Genomic DNA, 23,992 nt, shown 5'->3' with positions numbered 1-23,992 from the left:
AGCAAAGAAAACCGTAAACGTGACAGTTTTTAACAATATTTAAGATGTCAGCATGATATATCGTTTAATTTATGTATTGCGGGTGTGCCCGGGTGTGGATGTATAAGTGGGTGTTCGCTTTCCTCCTGATGGCTCTTCGTCAATGGAAGAGCAAGTGGAAAATTTAATAAAAACATTTTGCAAGCACTTTCCAGCGGATCCCGGGAACAGAAAGGACTTAAACATGAAAATGTAATTAGAATAGAGCCAGTGAGGAGATGGCAAAGGGAAACAGGACCAGGAAGAGGAACAGGAACAGAAACAGGAACCGGTCCTTGCATTCCATAATAATAAATAACATTAATCAGCAGATAAAACAAATAGAAGGGGACACACGGCCCTCGTTTAGCTTCCGATTTGCATAGTTTCTGCAATATTTCCCCCTTTTTCACCATCCGCAATTTTCTAGTCGGCGGAAACTGCAACTAGAGGAGTTGGGCACAATCAGGATTGTGGGAAAAGGAAAAATCGTAGGAACATAGAAAAGGCCGCTCAGGACTTTGCCCTGGACTTCCTCTTCCTGTTTATGCTGACTGAATTATTTATGCAAATATTCACCGGCTGGCGACCTTAAAGGCACTTTAATGCCTTCCCACTGGCTTGAACTCCTCCATCCAATATTTTTGAATGAGTTTCAGGCAGGTTTCACGCTCCAACGGCTTCGAATGGCCTGGGAAATGTTGAAGGCATTTTCATTTAAACTGCAGCTGGCCTCATCATCGCCCTGGCAACCATGTTTCAAGGTCTGCAACGAATTTTCCATTTTCAATGCCTTTCCCATTTCTATTTCCATTGATTTCATTTTTTCCTATTTTCTACACTCGTGGTTGGCCGGCAATAATGAACCATTATGGCCAATTACTACGGCAATCTGGTTAGCTTTTAGCGTTTACCGTTTACCTATTTGCCAGCCTGCTCACTTTCCGGCTTACGTGTCGTATGCGTAATGAGCGCTGAGCCCGGTGTTGCAGACCGGGTAAATTTGAAGCCATCTTGCCGCTTGAAGTTGCATAATTAGAGTGTCGCTGCAGGCTCATTTCGATCCCTCACACCGGGCTTATTGCAAATCCCGTCCACCAGTTGCGCCTACAGTGATGTCTAATTCCGGGCACGTACTTCTGCCCTAGCTCCACTGTTTGTTCACAATGTCAATGCCAGATTCGCTGGGAGCGGGACGTAATCGGAGATGTCTACTTTAAGGTACAGCTAAAGGAAGTAGCTACGTTTGAAGGAATGATAGAAACTAAACTATGGCACAATGTATTTGTGAGTTCAACGAAAACTGAATGTTTGTTTAAAAATAAATGTTGAAAAACAAACTTTGTTGAATAAACATAAACATTTTAACATTTAAATAAACATTCCACTTAAGGCTTGAATTTAGTTTGATGCACCACAAAATAACCAGAATATTGTTTGCAATAATTCATCAGAAGATGGGTTGTAGAAAAACAACTTTTGTGGTATGTGCAAAGTAAATAATAACATATCGAATGACACGCTTAAAAACGTTTATTTAGTTGTCAAATAAAACATCGTAGTGTTAAAAGTTCTAAGCAACGGATTTATATATTGTTTATTTTTATTCTAATTCATAACTGGTAAGGTAAATTTAAAGATTGACACTTTTACTTCGTTTTAGTTAATATCTAATACTATACTTTCAATTCCAAGAAAAACAATTTTAATCCTTTGATGTACTTTATCGTAAAACCTTTAGCAGTGGGATTAAAAAAATATATTTTTTCAGTCTTGAAACTCCAAAAATATCCAAAATATCATGTTGGGCAGCACTGGAAGCAGGATATGGATTGAGGAGTGGACAGTTGACCCGGGGGTATTGCTCCCTGGGGCACAGTTAATAATAATTGCTTGCCTGGCATTGAACATGAACCTTCATCAGGACGGCGGATTACTTGGGTGCCCGTTTGCTAAAATTGTCACGTCGTCGCAAGTCTAGCGAAATAAATATATAAAGGTGTCAACTCGGTCACTGGCCCGTCCAATAAAGTTGAGTTTTAAAATTAAGCCCCGGCCAGATGAGTTGTTTACCAACTTGATTCCTAATGAGGGTTGGGGGCGACCTTTGGTCCGAGGCTTTAATAAATTAGTGCTTCGTTTTATTCTGCGCAGCAGATGAAAGGGCATAGCGCAAAAGGTTAAATGTGTTGATTGTGCAGAATTGTTCTAGCCAAGTTTTGCTAAAACAAATGCAATTTCCTTGTGGCAATCAGCCATGACTTCAGTCGAAAGCATACGCACTTAATTAATTTTAATTAGCTACTCACACAAAGCGCTTTCCGTCTACAAGTTTTCATCTGATCTTTGCCTATTTCTAACTTATTTGTTATTTTCCTCTGGAGGAAGGGGTTTGTGGTTGTTTGTTTGGTACGCGACTTGTTCTTTCATACAAAAATTCCAAGAAGCGAATATAACTTTCCATATGTTTAATAATAAATCTGTGTAAATCTGATATAATGCCCTATTTGTGCAAATTGGGAATAATAATGAGGGTTTGTTCGATAAATTAATATAAATTTGAAGTTAAATGTAAATAAATAATAATACAATTACCTCGAGAGTTGTTTGATTTAGTGGTTTATGTTTTATTCAAAATGTAAACCTAGTAAACTGCGAAGATATATATTTTTGTAATATTTAAATGTTTTTTTGTTTAATTTAAAATGTATAAAGTATACATGTATGCCCTTTTTTTGGGAGAAGGCACTTGTCGTGGAGCCCCACATGTGTACATATATGAATGCCAACACGACTGAGTCTTCTGCTACCTCGTCTCGATTCTCCAAGGACTCCCAGGACGCTCCGTCCTGTCTTATTTTTATGTGCAAACAAATAACTCTGTGGCTACAGACACTTCCTCCCTTACAGACCTCAGAACTCACCGCTTTCACAGGCTTTCTCCTCCGTTACAAGTGCAATAAACTTGCCACTGACTTTGATTGACAGCTCTGGGGTTTCAACTCACCGAAGGCAGCAACAAAAATTGGCATTTTCATTCAATTTAAATGCATTAAATAAATACCTGTTCCAGCAACGCAAAGAAAATGTACTTACATATAGAATTTGAATTAAATTTCAACGTACTTCGTAAAAAGTGGAATTCCATATAGAATACATATAAAGCTGTCGATAAAATTCTTTGAAATTCAATTTTATATTAATGGCTCTTCCTGTCTGGCAATAAATATTCAAAAACAAATTATTCTAATCTTAAAAGAACATCAATATCCGCAAGTTTGCACAGTTTAGCAGGATTATTCAATTCTTATTTCGAAAACTATATATAAAGTCCAATATTAAAGTCAACTTATCTGTCCACATAAATAAGGCCTTCATCACCTTTAAAAATAAATTGAATCTCCTACCTGATTAAACATAAATTTATCAACTTTAATTATTCAGTTTTGTCAATTCAGAGTTGTGTTCTATGAACCGGAGTTTCAGGCAAAACAAGTCCCATGATGTTGATTTGATTTCATTCACATCATACATCAAAGCGTAATCGGTTGGCAACAAGAAGTACTTGAATTAAACCTGATGTTAATATGCAAATTATAATTATAACACCCACAACCAGTCCTCCCACATGAACGTATCAAAATTCAGGACTAAATGAACTAGAGCTGAAATTGCATGTTTATATTATGCAAATGCCAAACTTGTGAGAATACAACGAATGTTATGTTATTTTCATTGTTTATACCCAAATAAAGGGATAGAGGATACAGCTGCATTCGATCAGCCTCAGCAAATTTCTATTTCATAAACAAAGTTGGAATTGTCGGCCGGCAAATGAACAACTTGCTAAATAAAAAGGGATAAAATGATATATTTAATTGCTCATGTGGCTTATGAAGCGGCAAATTGAATTACCATAGTTCATATTGGTCTCTTCTGTTGTGCGATTTAAATAAAGATTAATTGCAATCTCCTTTGGGTCCGGCATCAAGTTGTTATTATTTATTGTCGACTTGGAGAATTTGTGCGAATTGTGCAGGATTTTGATTATATGTCGACAAAGACACCCACTGCTATAATGCAGTCCACATGCAGCTCCAAAGCCATCTGTTGCCAATTGACCTCCAGGCCATAAAGCCGAGGTAATCTAATCGGAAGAGAATGTGTTGGGATGTGTTGTTATACACAACAAAAAAATGTCCTGAAATATATGAAAATAAATTGTAGATTTGGTTTCATAGCATTTGCATACGCTAAGCTTTTACAGAAGCTAGTAAAATCAATAGGTTTCAGTTTTCGTGCCAGTGAATCATTCAGAATTATATAATAATCCAGGGGTGCCTCAGGCCAGACATCTAAATGACAATATATCTAGTTTTGGCATCTCATTAAGTCTAAATCAACCCATCATAATCACTTTGAATAGCTTTATTTTGTGTGTATGCTTTTCCACATGCCTACGACACTCCATGAAATTAGCTATATTATGCGAATTCATCACTGAAATATATACAGGCCCAGGGGGACTTGCGATTGCAACAATAAATTGCCCAAGTCTCCAGGCCGAACTCAACTCGACAACAATTGCAATCGCATCAAGAGTTACTCAAAGTTCAGAAGTTGGTCAAGCATTTTGCAAATAATTCTCCGTACCGCAACCGCCACCAACTCGACCCACGAAGGCCATTCATTGTCGGCCAGGCCAACTGGTTTATTACTTATTCAAGTTTGCCCCGGTCTCTATTCAGGCCCGATGCGCAGAAAAGTTTTCATTAACCGGTCTAGGGCCAGGTAAGTGTTCTAATTGTTTGAATGAGAATGGTAAAAATTGCACAAGAGTTTCCGCCACTCTGGCAGAGCATTTAAATTGGATTCCTGGCCAAATTTTGGCATAGAAAAAGTAGATTGCAATTTTAAATTATTAACAAATTAAATTAGGGCTAATGGTTATATAAGTATAGGAAACTATTGCAAGGTTTAAATTAAAAGATATTTAGTATAAAACACAACTTAGAAACCTTTTCTTATTGGAAACTAATAATAGAAAGAAAATAGCATAATATTATTAGGTAATTGTATAAATTAATATAATACTATAAAGCTTAAAGTTTAAGGTTATAAGATGTTATTACAGATGAAAGAGATTTATTACAAGGTATTTAAAAAACAAATTAAAAGCAATAATTGTAAAATAGTTTGGATTAAAAGAGCAACACAAAGTTAATAATTAAATAATATTTTCGCATTTAAAGTCATCTTTGAAATTCATGGCCGTGGCAATCCTTTCGCCGGCGGATTGTAATTTGGCCAGCATTTATTTAATTTATGCAAACAATTAATTATGTAGCTGCACGTTTGCAATTTCATTAAATGCGCGTTTATTAATGTCAACAACAACAACGAAGCAGCAACGTGAGCAACTTGAAAGCGCATAATTAATGCCATAAAATGTGAATAATTTTCCAAATCTACGGAAAACATTGTGGCAGCTGTGGGGGGCGGGGTTTTGCGGGGTGGTAGGGGTCGGGTCAGGTGACTGGGTAATAAATTCCCCAAGGCATATGTGCCTCGTTTTGTTTATCCTTGCATCTGTACCTCTGTATTAAAGCTTTAAGCCTCGCGCTTTATTAATTTTCATATTGCATATTTTAAGGCGCCGCATTTGCCGCTCATAAATCATACACATTAATACCCATTATTCCTTTGTTTTAATTTAAATAACCAAGTTCAACAATTCGCATTTGTTGCAATCATAAACCATTTACTTTGGCCGCGCAACAGCTGCAAACAAATACTGTAAAATACATAAATGCTCATATGTTTGTTTTCCGACAAGGTCATCAGAAAACGGGAAAAGGCGGGAGGAGTTTTTCCAGCGAAGCAATAAGATAAACAAAAGGGAAAAGGCAAAATGTGATTTGTATCCATGGCAATAAAAATATATTTAAAATTTAAAGGTAGACAATTTAAAAGCAATTTGGAGTATTTCAAAAGTGATTTCCCTTTTTTATTTGATTGACATTTTACTAAGAATCCTTAAGGGTTCTTAAGAAAATGATACGATTGCAGCATAACTATCAATGCGGATAATAATCATATTTAAGTCTCTTTTGATGAAAATCATGTCTGATGAGTAAAATAAATCATCATCAAAAGGGTTATAAAGTAATAAAAGACATTTAAGTCATGTTTGAATACACATCATTACTTAAAATAAATGTACAATTTATACAGAATTTTTCGTAAACAATGCAGGATAGTGAAATCCTTACATAATATAAACATTCATTGAAGTAATTAGCTTTTTCTTATATTTTTTACATTTCATTAAACAATTTTATTCAATATTTAATTTCAATAGATTTGTACCTAAATTGCCAAAAGCTAAAAAAATATATATTTTTTAACCAGAGGTATAAAATGAAATTGAAAAAATAAAAACATTTGCAAAAGTTCCGCTATCAAGAAAAGCATTCGAACATGGAAAACCATCAATTAAATGAATTGCAGAGTTCGATGGCGGCTGCCAACATTCCATCGCTGTACGATATGCATATATATACGCGGATTTTCATGAACTTTTCAGGCATTAAGGTAATAAAATGCCTTTGACGCGTAATTAAATGCCAATGACAAAATTCCAATTGGATTCCTTGGATAAATCATTCCACTTTTCAGATGCCTTGTTGACCCCACGGGAGCCCGAGGCTGGTAGACACAATTTAAATCAAGTTGACCGCAAGATTTCACAGTGAATTATACCAAAGGCGATGGTAGTTACTTAGAGCAATTCCTGGAAATTTGCCACGCCCAATTCACCTTCATTGGGGGCGGCATCTGGTGTGCCGTTTACATGCTATCCGCATTAAATTAGTACACCCCGAAGTACACCTTGGACTGTAATAGAGATTTAGAGCAGACAATAAAGAGACTGGCAATGCTCAGCTCATGACATCAAAAGAGATTGCTCCCCAGATACTTTTACAAGGCTAAGCGAATGGTCCTTGGCTCCTTAGTTCCTTGGCAGCCAGTTGTCTAACTCCGACAGTTGTTTTGGGCGGGATTTGGCCAGACCCACTCGCTGTCCATCAAAGTGAGCCATAAAAGTTTGCCAACATGTGATGGGGCTAATTACGAGGACGCCTAATGAAAAATCCAACACTCGGGGGCCAAAAAAAAAAACTTTTGCCTTTGCATGCGTGCGGCAAGTTTTTAATTAAATAAAGTCGCTGCCATTTTTTGTAGCAGTCTGGGGCAGAAGTTTTTGGCCAGCAATGCGTTTGTGCAACTAAGAACTTCCTGCAACTTGAAGTGAAGTCGGCCAAACTTTAAGTCCCTCCTCCTTTTTCGCCTCACGAAATGAATCGGAATGTCGTTGCTGGAACTGGATTAACGTTAGTTTACTTCATCAAAATGCAAACATCTCTCAGGGGGGGCGGAGCAAACTAATAACAAAATATAAACAATTTGCGGTTGCCTGAAATATTCCATTTTTGGTATACAAGGCCCTTTTTGCAGGTGCTCGCAGTTGGGCTTGAAAAGATAGGTAAACAAAATCACGTTGGGTAAATATTATTTCGTTGGTCCCCGACTCCATCCGCCCCCTTCCGTCCCCTTCCCACCACCGCTGGGATTTTCTGGCCCTGTTTTCATTTTTATTAGAAAACAAATTTAAATTTTAATATTTTGTGTCTCTCTTCCACTGACTGTTGTCACTTTTGTCGGTCTGGCGCAAAAATAATAATGAGAATGGCAAGACCTGTGGGATTTTGGCTACTGCAAATTGAAAATGACTTTTTGGCGAAGGGGAAAAGTTGATAATAATAATAATAACGAAACATGTTCATTTCGACTTGACGAAAATACTTTTATTATTGTTAACTCGAAATTGGACAAATTATTGTAAATTCAGCAATCATATTTCGTGTGCATAAGCCAGAAATCATAGCCGAGCATTTTTGTGTCATGTCAATATGTTGGCCAGGCACGTTCAGTCAACACCACCCGCTTCTCATCTTCTGGCCAAAACCCCTTAACCCCTTAACCCCTTCAACCCGTTCGATTGACAATGCGTCGAACGTACAATATTTTGTCGTATTGTCGATTTTTGCACAACTCCGTGCTCAGAAGTATAGCAGTATACATTATGTGTGTGTGTGTGTGTGTGTGTGCCAGCGCAGTAAGGACATCTTACTGTCCAGCCATAAGCTATATTTTGGTATGCCAGTTTGAAAATCCTGTCAAGCAGATGTCGGAACGGCTTGTGTGAGTCCTGCTTCCAACTTCCAACTCCCATTCTGCACCACTTTTCACCCCAGGACCTGCTGCTGCATTCAATTGTCACTTGGATTTCCAGGCACACGTGTGCTCAGCTCGTTCATTCTTCAGTTTTATCAGGCAGAAGCAAATATGCTGAAAAATGGCACACAAAAATCCTGCAAAAAACTATTGCTAATGCCGATGCTGATGACAGATTGCCAGTCTTAAATGCAAATATGAGCAACGTGCAATGTGGTGTTAAAGAGCAGGCTACATTTTCAAAAAACAGATTTACTCTACCGTCTGTGTTGCAAGAAGTCAACAGACATATTGCATAATTTCTGACAGTTAAGATAGGCTGACATTTAGGAACTATTGAAAAGAAATAAAAATATTTGAAAGTTTTAAGAGCTTTAAGTAATAGACGTTTGAAAATCTATTAAAGACAAAATTCAATCTTTTCTTTAAGTAAACTATGAGAATGAAGCTTCGAATACTTGGCTATTTGACTTTTATACGTACATTAGTAATATTAATAAGCAACCGCAAATTTAAACGCAAGTTATATTCTATATATTTTTATTTTCTGACAAATAAAGATAAAGAATGTTTATATAGGAAAAAGTCTTAAACTCTATATAGAGCTCTATTAATGAATTGTAATTTTATTGTGAACATCTTTTAAAGCAAGATATAATTTAGTCAGTCAACTTAACTTAGACTTATGACCCCGGTATTTAGCTTTTTCCAACAGCACAGCGAACTTGAAAATATATTGCAAACTAAACACTTTGATTGTTATGGAATAAATCTAAGCTCAAAAAGGGAGACTCATCGGATAATCCAAACAAAAGCCCCTCAAAGGCAAGATGTCCCAGGAAGCCATATCAACCCTTGCCCTTGGGTTAGAAAAGCATTTGGATCCGTTTTCGTTCGCCGGTCCAAAGCCCAATACTCTAAGCGCATTACACATACGCACCGTTGACGGCGGCTACCCCTTGAGAAAAGGTTTGATGCCAAAGCATATTCGTTTTGGTTTTAGCTCCCCAATGTCACGACATTCACTTAAATGGGTTTCAGTCGTAAAGCACACTCATACAGAACTAATGCCATGTAAAATGCTTTGATGCTGTAAATTTCTTTGCAACTGCAACAGCAGCAGCAGAATCAGCAGCGGCAGGAGGAAAAGTGGGTGGAAAAGCATCTTCTAAGCTGTGGAAAATCCTTGGCGCTTTATTTTCATTTTGATTGCCGTTCAAAATGCCGTTCGCCAAATGAAGTGCCAAACTGTGAAGCTCAACTCAAAATGTTGCTACAATTAAGACAGACAGACGGAAAGACCCAGCGAACGAGAAAGAGAGGGGCATAGAACCGTGAGACAAGGACGGGGCGAAACATCTGGCTTTGGTCTTGTAAGCTTGCCTTAGAGCTCCATTTGAAGTCCTCTCCGCAATCCTTTGGCTTAAGTAATTTTAAACTCGATGGCAGTAGACTGTTAATTTTAGTTCTTCCTGAAGTTTTCGCTTTAATATTTTATACGCTCGGTCGACCAGCGATGGTTGGCGATGGCTCCTTCATAAATCAGCGGCTGTCTGCCTGGTTTGTAGTTCACGGCGCGCAACAAATTGTCGGTCTGTGCGGCCAGTTGATAAATATGCCAGACCCACCGTGCTGATATGCCTCGTTCCTCGTTCCTTCCTCTCCGCTCCTTTCTCCTCGCTCCTTTCTCCTCGCCTTGGATCTTTGGGATATGTGCTGCCTTAATTATGGCAAACTTCCTTCCCGACATCGGGCATCAATTTGGCCCCGGCAGTCGGTTTGTCACAAGATGCCCACACGGAATACAGAACGTTTCGCCACTATATTCATTCTGACTTTCCACAGACACAAGGAAAAAATATAAATTTGAAATATAAATATATTTGCTTTGTTACAGAGAAAAAAATTGACACTCTGCTGGGAAGATAAATGGTACCACATAAAAAAGTTTGGTATTTTAGCTTATAAGAACAATTGAAAGTGATGCCACATGAAGATAATTTTAATTATATGTCATTGTACTTTAATCAGTTGAAATTGGCAACTGAAATTTTATTTAATTTTACTTCCTGTTAATGTGAATGTTACCGTGTTTTATAAAAGACATACTATTCAGTTACATATTTCAACACTAAATAATTCTCTCTGAAAGTTATTTTATTTTCAACGTATTATATACTCATCACATATCATAGACCACACTTTCTTTAAGTGTACCTAGCAAAAATGCCACTTGAAATTTTCGGTCAAAGCTTATACCCCAGATTGGAGCGGAAGTCCTGCTCGGCACTTCTCCGGCAAATACTAATGCCGGCGGAAGTGAGCGAGACAGCCGGACAGACAGTTGGCAACATGAATTCGGTCAGGTTCGCCCCAAAATAATGGCCAAGAGAAAGTGGCTAGCAGACAGAACTTTGAATTAGTGCGAAAATCGCTGGGAAAGTGGAAAAGCTCGCCTTAAGGGCCGTCGCGGCATTAAAAATTATGCAGTTCAGACGAAAGAAAAATGCAATTTAAAATCATTTTGAGGAGTTGCAGTTGCGCTCTCGATTCGAGTGCTAATTGCCGGAAATAAAAATGAAAATCGCATCCTGTGCTTCAGCTGGCGGAAACGACCGCAGCCGCCATCGCCGTCGTCGTCCTTTCTGTGAATGAATTTTCAATGCGTCGCGAATTTATTCTCATTTTTTCTCAATTCTTCCGCTGTTTTTTTGTTGGCTGCTTTCTCTCCATTTATTGTGCAGTTTTCTGCTACGTTTACTGCCCGCATTTGCTTGACATAATAAAAATAATAATAATAATAATCAGGAGTCTGCCAGGAAAGGGTCGAGTGGGGGCTTATTCTGGTGGTTGACTCGTATTTATGTCAACAGTCTGGAGGCAATCAATTCTGTCGCCTAATTTATTTCCATTTGGCTCCAATTTCCTACTGAAAAACTGTGACTTTCCCAGCAACAGCGATTAATTTAGTTGTGCACAGCCGAATTCCAACAACATTATTTGCGCACGCATAAATGAATATCGGATGATTGCTATTTAAATGGGATCATACTATAAATAACCTAGAAAATATATTTCTTAATTTTTATTTAATGCTCTTCATTCTAAATTGACATTCTAATTGACTTCATTAACTAATTAATATTTAACGCTGCCAAAACGATGAATATGTTTCTAAAATCATTTGTATTATCTTGTATAATGTTAAAAGTTTATATTAAACTTGATCTATTAAATTCAAATATCAAAAAAAGGATTTACTGATATTATAAACCTTTTAAAATTATTAATTTTCCTTTATGATAACCAAATATCCTTTTCTGGTCCCTATTATACCTCTTGATACCCAGTTGACACACCATTGCGTATACGACGCGTTGGCAAGCCTTTGGCAATCGACTCTACTGTTGTGATTGCGTTGGAAAAAGGAGTGAGGACTCGCGTCTGGCATTCGCTCTTTGTTTACTCATTGCCTAATTGCATGAATATTTTTGGCTCATGCACAATTTGTTTATTATGGCTGCTGAGTCCGCCTGATGTTGTTATTGTTGTTGATTTTCGGTAAAATACTATTCAAAGGCCAAAAGGCAAATTTGAAAGCGCAATTATATGAAATATTTACACATCATTTGGTTCCCTGTTTGCTGTTAATTAAATATGGAAACCCTGTCCGCCATTCGAGAAAAATTGAATGTGATATTGGCCTGCCATCTAAGCTCCTGAAACGTCTGGGGTAATAATATTGTGGTCAGCTGGCAGGAGCAAATCAGAAAAGCCAAAGGAAACAGGGAGGAAAAAGAGATGTTGGCCTTAGGTACACTGTCCTGTTGACTGCCTTTCAGCTCAACTCGAGCGAGCATCTGAGTAGCTGCCGCTGCCAGTTACTGGTTTGCAGTTTCCTACTGCTTTCGACAGCTGTGCTTCGTCCTTATTTCCACTGCTTACTCCTTAGCCTTCCATTCTCCCCGTGGAGTGAAACATAAAATGCATTTTCCGCATTAAAAAATCCAAGCAGAAGATCCTGTCGACTAACACATGGCCCCCAGTTGTCTGAGGGCAACAAATTGCTTCTGATTTTGTATTCGGCTCGTCCCGTATTTTCCCATTTTATCCTATATGTGGCATTTTATTTAAATGAATGCCATTAAAGTGTTAAACGCATGTGAAAAAGTCTGGTCTTAAAATGGAAAATACTCGAGTGAGAAAAAAATATATAAAATTAACAGTGCGTAAGATGATTTCTGGTGCAATAACAACAGATGAAAGAACTTTGTGCACGTATTTAAGCTAATTTACGAGAGCGTGTGTGTGGGTGGCATGTAACCTCATTAGAGAGCCCCATAAAATTCAGTCATTTTTAATGACTGCTTTTTGTGTAAAGAAATTACAGCCCAAATGAAATGATGATGCACGAAATGATGTTAAAATGTGTGTCACCCATCAACTCCATGGGCCGTGGCATTGTCATTTAATTGTTTTTATTTTTTCATTTTATTTCCACTCCGCATCTGATCAGCATTTTCACTTAATTCCCAGAGAGTTTAACATTTAATGGCATACTTTTTGGGTCTGAATTTAAGGCGTAAGCATAAGGATGCGACTCTGAGCGATTTCATTTTCTTGTACGATGTGCAGCTGTCTCCGAGGCGAAAACGTGTCAGCTATTTTTATATGTGTACATGCAAGGTTCTATACATATATATTTCCGAGACGCCCTTATGTCTGAGTCAAGGCAAAGCCATGCATTAAATATACATACATGCTGAAACAAAAAGAAATTTGTTCGAATGTGCGTGGGAACATTGCAAATACAAGTGAGTACATTTCGTACATTTTTGCTTATATAATTCATAGCCCACCTTTGTTGTATGGTTTTTCGCGGAAAAATTTGAGTTCTTGTGAAAATTCCTGGGTAAGTATCCCAAATAATGTATGTACATAACTCTCTCCTACCGTAAAACCAATAAATAATTTAAAGTCCCGATCGATTGGTAATCTTTTATATTTTATCTTTTCAGGTCCAAATAATGCGACATTATAATAAAAGAATTCACATTTTTGATATCTTTAAGCAGTAAATATATTATTATGTATATGAAAGTATATAAATTTAACCGGTTAAATAAAATAACATCGTATTTAGTTAGGTAATAGTTCAATTTAAATTAGAAAAGTAATTTTAGTCGAAAGCCACCGCAGCCAGTGCTTGGTAATTTTGCAATTAAGTTATGCTTAGCTTAATTTGTTAAATAAATAAAAATAGAAAGGTAAATTATTTTTAAATACATATTTTTATATAAATGCCGAATAATTCAAAAAAGGTATAACTTGTAAAATCCTGAACATGTTTAAGTTGCCTTTCAAGTCTATGGAGTTTTCAACTTTAACTTCTTGCCATGTTTTTGGCAACAAATTAAGCTTTAAGCCCGAAAGGAGAGAAAAGTAGATGAAAAACTTTGTTTCCGCTCAATATCAGGTCCTAATTGGGCATCTTTGGTTTGCTGCTGTTCCTGTTTGCGAGTTGGCTACAGTTTTCCGACTCATTATGCTGCTTAAGTTAACAACAGTGACTCAATTGTGCTTCGCTCAGCTGACAGCCACAAGAACGCCCAAAATCCCACGAAAACAAACCCAACTGGAAAGGCAACTAATTAAGCTTCGATTAACTTTGCCACGAGAACAATAGAGCACTATGAGTATGACAAGCCACAGAATACTGAATAGCAGCCCGCAATCATTGCCATGACAAACCCTACCCACTAAATCGACAGGATTTTGTTATGGCCCCAAGGAAGTGGCCAGGATGAGAGCGGCCTAAACAATCGAAACCATTTGGTAAATAATCGAAATATGGGAAGCGGTTCAAGTGCTTTGGCGAAAACTTTTCCCACCATGCATACGATGCGGTATCATTTTCGATGGTACCATAGTACTATAGCCTCCAGTGCATAAAAGTTCAAGATTGTGAAAATTTCAACAATGAAATGAAACTTTTTATGTTAAATGGGAATTAGAGCAGAGCCGGAAGGTGGATAGATGCATGATATAGTGAAAGGGAGCAGAAGCCATCAATGTACGGCAATATTGATCAGATATTACAATCAAAGTTTTGGGAATCCAGACTTTAAAATACAGAACAGTGAAAATTAATTTAAGGGTTAAGTGAGGGATGTTTTTTTAAGATTCATAATATTTATTAACCATAAATTATATATTGGTAATTTGGCTTGCAAAAAATAGCATACAGCAAAGTTGTCTTTCCCCGCCCGGCATTAAACTATTTATTTATTTTGAATTCTTTTTATGGCGAAAAATCCCTTTAATGCAAACATCCACTGTGCGCAGCAGTTTATTTAAAAAAATCATGGGACACTTTTTTGGTTTTGCATAAGGCCGATTGGGTGCTGGAGTTGTCCAATCTTTTTGCCCACGACACTGATGCCAATTTCAATCAATTCAATTAATGCCTCAATTCATGGTTTTATCTCTCATTCCGCCCCCGTAACACCATACGAAAATGGGGAAAAACGGGCGAAACAAAGTAAAAGAAGGCAGGGAAAAAACGTCGAACGGAAATCCCGAACAAACCGCAATGGCCGGCAGCAGACAATGCAAATTGTTTGAGTGCCGCCCTCTGAATCTCCACTTTTGTATCTGTATCTCTATATGTGTACCTCTGTAGCTGTATCTGTATCTGTAACTGCGGTTTCCGTTTTGGCTTTCTTTTTGCGATTTTATTGCATGTGAAGTATTTGAAGTATTTGCGAACTACGCTCGAGTGTATTCATTCCCCTTTAGCTGCAAAAGAGAGAGTTGGGAGACTTTAATGTACTCGCAGTTCATTTTGTATTCATGCACTTTACAATTTCTTGTTTCCGATGCAGGCCAACAAATGCATGGGCAGGCCACAATGGGTCGACCAGGGGACATAAGGAGCACAAGGAGCAAAGGAGCACAAGGAGCAGCAGGATTCAGCAGGGGCAGACTCAGCAGGATGTGTTCCTTCGGTTTCGTTTGGGTAATCATCTGCTCTGGAGTGCTTGAGTGGTCTTTAAGCTATCTGCTTGCTGATGATGGATAGAAAATAGCTGCAGCTCTAGTTCTAGCTGGGGAATATGATTTATGCGAGCGCCCAAAAGCACCGAAATATCTTTTTTCAGTTAAGGTAATATATTTGTTAACCCATGTAAATGCCAAAAAATAGATGTGAAAGTAAGTGAAAAGTTATACCTCTTCTATTTGGGGAAAATAAAAAATTACTTATCAGCCAAAAGCACTTTTAGGAGCAATATTTTCAAACAATATATATTTACCTTCCGCGGGGTTTCACTTTCAAATTTTATGACATTAATACCGAACATTGTTCTCTCCAAAAACCACATTTAAACCGATGAAATATTGCCACCAAATTTTGTTTGATACAAAAAGTCAACAATAAAAAAATTGTTCAACATTTTTTCAGTTGACGGTGCTTATGTTAATATTATCATGTGCTGATTGTCGCTTTTATGCGATATATATATAACTTATTATATTTTCACCTTTCATTTATCGTTAACCTTTAATTTTTAGTGGTCGCTAAAAAAAAAATGTCTTTAAAAGTTAAAAATAAATTAATTGAGGTTTTGCTGTTTTCAGGATTGTTGATAAGGCATGTTCGAAATTAATTTATGAGTCAGTAAGTTAATTAAACGATTTATTAACCAGGATATTTGTTAGCCTGCTTAAATTTAAAGAGAATACAGGCTGAGAATTGTAGTTCAACATAAAATTCGTCACTTGAAATGAATTTAAATGCACACAATCGCATTTACAATCACAGAACTCTTTCATGCATTCTTGGGCCGGGGATCGACTTTAAGCACATTTCCATGGAACAACATGGCAACAATGCAGGACCAACGCAAATATCGAAAGGGAAACACGTGCAGGCGGCTGGCGACAATCATTACAAGGACGATGAGCATAAACAACACAGCAGCAACATCCTGACAGACGGAAACGCAAACAAAGCACTCGCACACTCACTCACTCACACTCACATTCACATTCATGATATTTACATTTACATACCACAGCACGTGCGACTGTATTTGTGGCACCATTTATAAAGCAGATATATGCGACACAAAAAATCTCACATTATGTCAAATGTTTTGTTTGTCCTTTATGGGAGAAGAGATGTCAACGCCCGTTGTTTTTCGTCCTGGCGAACACTACGTGCCTGTTGAATTGGCGCGCCACAGCTCGGATTTAGTTCGCATTTTTACTGGCCAATCGAGCACAAATTAAGCCCGGATCAAGGACCTGGCCAAAAGCACTCGATTCAGCAATCGCTGGCTAAGCACTTGGGCGACCGTTTTCAACCTGAAGTTTTGTCCGACTTAACTTGCAACCAAAAGTTTTTTTCTATTCGCATTCGTTTTCTGGTAAGAGAGAAGTAAGCACAATTGGGTCAATACACTGCCAAATCGCTTGTGCACAAGGCAGGGATTTGTTGCCAACGGGAAGTGGAAACAGCTACAAGAACAGGAAAAGATATATAGTCGCAGGAGTCAAAGCCAGTGAAATAATACCCGAGTCCTTGAGTTTTTCAAGTTCAATTTTAGCTACGTTGCGTGATTGGTATAATTGATGTCTGAAAATTGTTAATTATCCTCAAAGTTGGTTTCCACATCCACAGCCACATCCGTTTTGTAAGGGGCTTATTAGAAGCTCGCCTTGTGAATTTTAGATCTCCACCTCTGATGTCTAAATCCCAGCCAGCAAGACTGTTCAATTATACTAATGCTATTATCTCGGTATTACGCATACGCAGTGTGTGCACCCAATAGAGGCTCGTAAAACGCAGAGCTGGCATTAATATATTATTTGTGGTTTTCCTTCATCCAACCAATGCCGAGTGCAATTATTTGCAGAATATGTATTTAGTTTGGAAGCGGGGAGCTCTTAAATATTTCAGTCATTCAAGGGAGTCTTTAGGGTTTGTTGTGTTGTATAATTTATTTAAGCAACACATTCTCTACCGAGAATTTCAAGCCACAAAGTGTCAGACTTGATGCTCCGCCTGCTGCCGGCAATAAATCTTGAAGTTCATTAAAAAGTTTATTTATATTTCACCTGCTGTGAGTGAGGGAAAGAAGTCTCGCAAGTGTCAAAGAAATAAAAGCTCGAATTGCCGACAAATCTTTGTTAAGCTTGACCTTGACTGATGGCCTCTCATAAGAAGTCATTTGGATAAATTTAGAACAAATTTTTTTTCTTAAGAATAAAGTAGCAGTAAACAGAAAAATAAACTGAATGAATTCCTCAAACTGCGCTCTGAAAATGTAAAATTTTAAAGGTTAATTGTTACATAAAAACAAAATTAAATGAAACTAACCTTCCAAGTACTTAAATTGGAATTTTAATAAAGCAGTTTATTAAAGCAAAGGTACAAACATTATTAATAAAAATATGGCCGTTCCAATATAGATAAAAACGTTGTACTTTTGCATCATTGATGACTATTAATTAACCCCAAAATAAATATCGACCGAGCACCAAAATGGTGTTTTTATTTATGCCCAAATATGTGCATTCACAAGCTTCATTCAACTAAAAAGTATTTCGCCATTGAGGAGTCAACCAGGACGCCATCAAAAGGAAGCGCTCCAATAAGTTTGAATAGCATCACAGATACACTCATCTACATACACAAATCGTATATGCATGTTGAACAGGATATAGTGTGGCTTCGTCCTTGCTTTTGTATTTGTTAACAATGAAGAGGGTGGGTGAGTGGGAGGTCGGGCCTTAATTAATATCTGGCTGGAAGAGTCCATATATAAAACGTAAGGGAATGCAATGAGCTGATAGGAATATAATAAGGAAACTTAATGCTTCATAGCAAAACGAAAAAGTAATACCATAAGTATTTGTTGGTATGACAGGAATTTTACAAATAAATCTATGAGGGAATAAAAAGAGGTATACAATTATTTGTTATATTTTAAAAATTTTTCTTACCCAAAATTGACTATATTTAGTGATCTTAAAGAGTATATATCATATAAGCAGAATATGTGGGCTATGATTATGATCACATCGAGTAGAATAACATAATATTTCAAAATTAATCGATCCCGTGACCTCCTGGTTTTAAAATCCGGCTGTAAAAAACATTGACAAACGATGTTTAAGCTGTAATTAATAATAATTGATAATTCAAGTAATATTCAGCACTAAACAATTAGCAAATATAAAATATATTTTTATAGACTTAAGACAATAATAATTATTGTCTGAATCTGGGCTAATAAGTTTTTGCCAAATAAATTAGGAATCTACCTATGAAAGAGGGGCAAGCTTTAACAACAGCTTGAATTTTTCACAATCGCCAAGTATGTTTTTCAGTTACAAAATTTGGATAATATATCGTATAGCTCACATACCTTTGTTCATTTAAGAATAATGGTCTCCACCAGCAAACAGCAGTCCTAATTAATTGAAGTCTAATTGAACTGAGGCTGTGAAAAGCCAGTACTACTGGCATCTCTCTGAAATTTCGTATATCGCCGGGAGCTTTCAATCGCAGCGCACGTCGTAGGCGGAGCACTCGCCAAAGTCCGACTTGAGGGTGAAGTACATGCCCACTCCGATGCTGGCCACCAGGATCAGGACTCCCAGCCAGTAGAGCAGACGCCAGAAGGGCCATGACGTTGGCTGCTTTTTCTGGGGACGCTCTGTCCTCACCTCCTCGTCGACTTCAACTCTGTTTATTGGTTGGCGGCGTGGCTTATTTCCCATTTCCCCTGGAACTTCAACTTTAGCTTCGAATTTCCCCCTTTACGGTAATAATTGATTGGATTTTCATGGGCAACTCGACAGGAGCAGAATGATAACGTTCTATTGAAATTATTTAAACATCTGGTAGGCTGAGATTCATCTCGTCGGCAAAACTTTTGGCTAATTATTTAAGTTAATTGGCCTTTGTCCGCAAAAGGCCAGGAGAAACGACGATGATGGGGTGGTTAGGTCAGGCCTAAAATATTTGCTAGGAGGCCACAAAATGTCTCGCAAATTTGTTAAAATTACTTGGAACACAACAAGAGTTGCCGCCTCACTTCGACATCCTTTCAGACCGGACTCCATGCATAAATAAAGGGGCCTGGGTGGAATATAAAAGGACTTTGTTTGCGGTCGAGAGATGAAAAGTCATTTCTCTCCATTATTTGCGAACTAATTGGTTGTAGGACTTGTGCATTTCTGTTGCTTAAATGTTTGCCCAAAGAATTTTGGGGTATTTTGTGAGGTGTCAAGTGCTCTCTCATCATTCTTGCCTTTTGATGTATCAATTAAATGGCCAAATTGCACAAATGAAGGATGCAGCTCAATAAGGATATTGCATATATGACGTTGATGTTGTTGCCACTTAAGCATGCCGTAGATCTTATTCTTGCCATGATTTAAGTGGGTTTCGCCTGTGTTTTCCCCCGTGGCTGTCTTTTGGAATTGCCGTTGCCATTACTGCTTCAATTTCAGTTTCTGTTTGATGTTAATGAAAGTTTCCGTCGTGCAAATAAAGCCAAAAGCATGGAAATCAGTAAAACAAATTGCAATCTGCTTTTTATCGCACGTCGCTGCATGACTGCTGGCTGCCGGCATTTTCCTTGCTCCGTCATCGATTGCCTGAATTTTCCCCACTTTCCCCAGCCCTTTCCCCGTTTCCCCCCCTTTACTGGCCAGGCTATTGACTTGCTCATTATGGCCCTGATGGTGACTGCTCTTGCTCCAGCTACTGCTAGATATCAGTAGGTTTTGATTCCGTTTCATTTTCAATTTTGCTGCAAAAAGCATAGCTCTTTTCATTCCGCATTCGTATCGTAACCCAGCAATCAGGGGGCATAAATTGTTAATATATCTTAAGGGATATTCAATTTCCGCCAACCGAGAAATGCATTAAATTCGTAACAAAGCTAAGCCGCTTCAACCGAAAGATGGCAAAATTGTTAAACTCCACTGAGGGGTATTATTAAAAATTCAAAGTCGTTATAGAATGGCAAACTTTTGCAGTCCAGGCCAAGACATAATAATAATATATAGAGCCAGAGTGGAGGGGCTAAAAAATAGGGAATGGCCAGGACAATGGGTAGACAACAAGCAAACTATGAACTGGGAAACTGGGAAACTGCAAAACTGAGATGCCGAGATGCCCAGATGCCGAGATGCTCAACTATGCCCAAGTTGGCTGTCCGACTGTTTATTTTCACTAGACTTCGTCTTTCACTGGCTTCGGCCTTATTACGCTCGTTGGCCCATCATCTGCATGGCCTTGTGGTGGGTGGATGGGGTGGTGCAAATGCCAGGACGAACAGGCAAGTTGTCAACTAACTTTGCAACAATAATCGCCAACGTCGCAGGAGTAGAAGTGACTGAGCTGAAGCAGCAGCTCGTAGATAAAAACCAGAAAACAATAAGACTTTTGACTGACTTTTACTCGGTCGTCTCAGTTCCTCCACCTCTGGCACTGCAGCGTTTACCCTCGAAAAAGCAAAGGTCCTCAAAAGGAGCAAACAGCAGCAAATAGGCTGTACGGAAAAGGATCTCTTCAGACTTCCGAGCCATGGAATAAAGACGTGATTGCTTTTGCTTTTTGTTTGCTCAGACGAGAATAAAGAAGGTTGAGAATATGCGAACAGGTTGATATGTGGGCTCAACTAAGTTTTCATTTTGATAAAATAGTGTACACAATAAGCTCTGCGATAATGTCTCTTAAATGTCTTTTTTAATGTCTTTAAAGAACCAATTAAAAGCCTGATAAAATATTTACTAAATAAGAGATCGCACAATGCGAAATTTAGTTCATAAAATTAAATTTAAGTGCAGCAATTAATTAAGCAATTTCATAAATGACCTTATAAGAAATTCATATACACAGTTATGGGTGCCAGTTGATAAAAATGTGCATCTATATTGCACAGAAGAACTTATGGATACCATTTTTAAATTTTTACTTAAATTCGATTTAAAATATGTTTTATTTATTTATTGATAATTTAATTACTTTCTGCTGTTTAATTCATAGCTCTGTTAATGGTGAATACATTTATTTACCTACTAAATAAACACTTTTAGTAATAAATCAGCCTCCTAATATATATATATATTAAAAGGGTTTCCTAAAAATTAAATTTGGTTTTATTGTACATATGATGTACACATAAATCACAACCAAATTTGGTTGTAAAAAGTTTCTGTTGTTAAATGGAATAGTTTTGAAGCTAAATATATCAGTCAAAAAAAACATTTTCACATTTTCCATTTCAGATTCTCTTTCAAACGCAATCCCATTAAATGAAATAAGTACATTAGCCAACTTTTTGCTTCACCAAACTATTGAATTAGCAGCCTCATCAGGGGGTGTTTAAAAATGTCTATCCAATTTCTGGCATTGTCGTGGGTCGTAACTGTCCTCAAAAAAGAGCAAGGGAGCTGGCAGAATAGTGTGCGTGGCATATGTAAATTTTAAGCTAATTAAAATTAGCATATATTTCCCCTTTCTGTGGGGACATATGCGTATGTATGGTATGTAGAGTGTTGGGGCCCATTATCTGGCTCAGCCGCAAGAAGACGTGGAAAACTACGCGCTGCGAGCTGATTAAAAGCGAAGGCTAACAAGCGTTTGCTCTTTGCCCCTTCGTCCTGCCCCTGCAACATATGGGTCCTGACCCCCAAAACCCCTGCCACGCCCCCTTCAGGACTGCGCCCACTTTGCCAGAGGGATTCTGTGTCATTTCAGCTCAGCATTAGAGTCGTAAAAATTTATTGTAACTTTTTTCAGGCCACCCATGTCTGAGCCGGCGAGCTTAAGGCATTATGCCTTTTAATTAAATCGCTCAGATGTGTGTCAGACATAAAATAAAATGGAGTAAAATATAATTTTACATATACAAATATATATATTTAAATTGTTTTCATCTCAGAGAGTTTGAGCTGGCTTTAGTCGATTACAAAGCTTCGTATTAATTATCATAATTATGCGTAAGCGCTAGTTGGCATTTTAATTGCTCATCCGCCATGTTGCACATTTCATATAAAATGCAACAAAAAGAAACACGGAAAAACAGACAATCTGAAAAAAAGGACCATAAAATTTCATAATAAAAATCTGTTTTAATTTAAAATTACAAAATCCCCTAGAGCGGTATACATCAATTCGTAGTTGAGTTCACTTGGTTTGCATTTCGAGGATGCATTGTCCTTATTCGAGTCCTTTGTTAATTGCCGGAAATGCAAATGGGCGGCAAGTGGAGGGGGTATGAATGGTAGGGAGTTCGGTCGACCATAAATGATTTCCATTTTAAATGCGTGCGAACCGCTTTCCATTTTACCATTTATTTACTTTGGAGGTGAGCCAGCTTCCTTTTTGGGCCCCACTTTGTACGCAATTTTCATTTCTTTGGCCATCGCTTGTTCCTTTTTTCGGTGGGACAACATTTCGCATTGGCTTCACACCAAATTTGATTTCATTCGCAAGGCGCTCTCAAGTTAAATGGTGCAGAAACTCCTGTTGACTTGCCGACTGGCTGACCGACCCAAAGTAGGATCTCGAAATGAATTTAAAAGCCACTTCTCGGCACAGAAGAGAAATAAAATCTTGGACCCTAAGAAATCAGTTATTGAAATCTAAAGCTTTTACGCACCTACATATGTAGATATCTCAGGAAATAAAGGTTTATCCGTTGTTTTCTGTTTATAAATACAAGCTGTTACTTACTTTAATTTGAATTTCAAAAGTCAAATATTTCGGTTGCTTAAGTATCTTAAACATTTTTGCTTTAAATTTCTATTACATATTTATATTTCCCAATTGAAATTTTTAACCAAAAATATGAGTTATAATATAATGTAATAGTTTTTCCTGCGTGGAGAAACGAATGCCCAAATCCTGTTTTCTGTATCTCTATAAATAAATGTCACAAGTTTAACATTTCAATGCGAGCCATCCAAATGCTCTCTATTCGATGTCAATTTGTATGCTCTCCAGCGCATTTGCATAACAAAATTGCCATGCATTTCTCATTCCGTTCCGATTTTTTTTTGTGTCGGGCCCGGCACTTTGAACTTTCGAATGCAGCCCAAGTCGCCGAAAGAGTTGGTTATCCATTTGCAGCTCAGCAAGTTTTGACTGCAGAATGTCAACAAAATAAATGCATAAATAAGGAGATCATCGTGTCAAGGAGGCGGCAGGACCACGCCCACTTCCACTTCTCAATATAACGAGATGATGAAAAATGTTTGAGCTTTGCATTATTAAAGTTTTTGGCTGGCAGTTGGCAACTTTTCCCGTGCTGATAAATGGCCCCAAGCTTTCGGAGTGGATGGGGGAAAAAAATAAACGAAATAGAAGGAAAACTATTCCATCTTCACTCCTGGTGCGAACATCTTTCAATTGAAATATATCTCCATTTTCCTCCGGCCATCTATATATGCACCTCTATGCCCGTGTGCATGGGAGTGGGATAAACCCATGCATACTTTTCTGGGCTGCCATGGGAGTAATGGAAATGGTGCCATTTAAAATCGTCTCTATTAAGCTTTGCTTGGCAGCCTTAATTAATTAAATGCAGATAATGCTTGACCATCCCCCATTCGCTTTAAATGCCATTAAAAAAGATTGCCTTATCCCTTGGTG

The 23,992-nt window shown here is 37.7% G+C and overlaps 1 protein-coding gene across 2 annotated transcripts; it reads right to left on the bottom strand.

The window, feature by feature from the left end:
- Positions 1-17,841: 17,841 nt before the first annotated feature.
- LOC108049446 lies at positions 17,842-19,164 on the bottom strand. Of its 2 annotated transcripts, XM_017130622.2 has the most exons (4): positions 18,750-18,877; positions 18,325-18,498; positions 18,225-18,265; positions 17,842-18,167 (listed from the first exon to the last, which is right to left on the bottom strand). In XM_017130622.2, exons 1-4 carry the CDS (start codon positions 18,848-18,850, stop codon positions 18,112-18,114), a joined length of 372 nt encoding a protein of 123 aa, XP_016986111.1. In that variant the 5' UTR covers positions 18,851-18,877; the 3' UTR covers positions 17,842-18,111. The 2 variants fall into 2 exon arrangements, with proteins under 2 accessions (XP_016986111.1, XP_016986112.1); XM_017130623.1 differs by having other exon boundaries at positions 17,842-18,265; positions 18,325-18,467; positions 18,750-19,164.
- Positions 19,165-23,992: the final 4,828 nt, after the last annotated feature.

The sequence above is a fragment of the Drosophila rhopaloa genome, unplaced genomic scaffold (assembly GCF_018152115.1).
Source record: "Drosophila rhopaloa isolate 14029-0021.01 unplaced genomic scaffold, ASM1815211v1 contig_115, whole genome shotgun sequence".
NCBI lineage: Eukaryota > Metazoa > Arthropoda > Insecta > Diptera > Drosophilidae > Drosophila > Drosophila rhopaloa.
The sequence above is the reverse complement of the archived record's forward strand: the minus strand, read 5'-3'. Positions and strand labels throughout refer to the sequence as shown.

Excerpts from the sequence above, each read along its gene's own strand:
- LOC108049446 (XM_017130622.2), bottom strand. The coding sequence starts at position 18,850 with ATGCCAGTAGTACTGGCTTTTCACAGCCTCAGTTCAATTAGACTTCAA. Across the intron at positions 18,266-18,324 it reads CTAAATATAGTCAATTTTGG|ATTTATTTGTAAAATTCCTG; the intron begins GTAAGAAAAATT and ends ATTCCCTCATAG. Across the intron at positions 18,168-18,224 it reads CATACCAACAAATACTTATG|CTCATTGCATTCCCTTACGT; the intron begins GTATTACTTTTT and ends TATTCCTATCAG.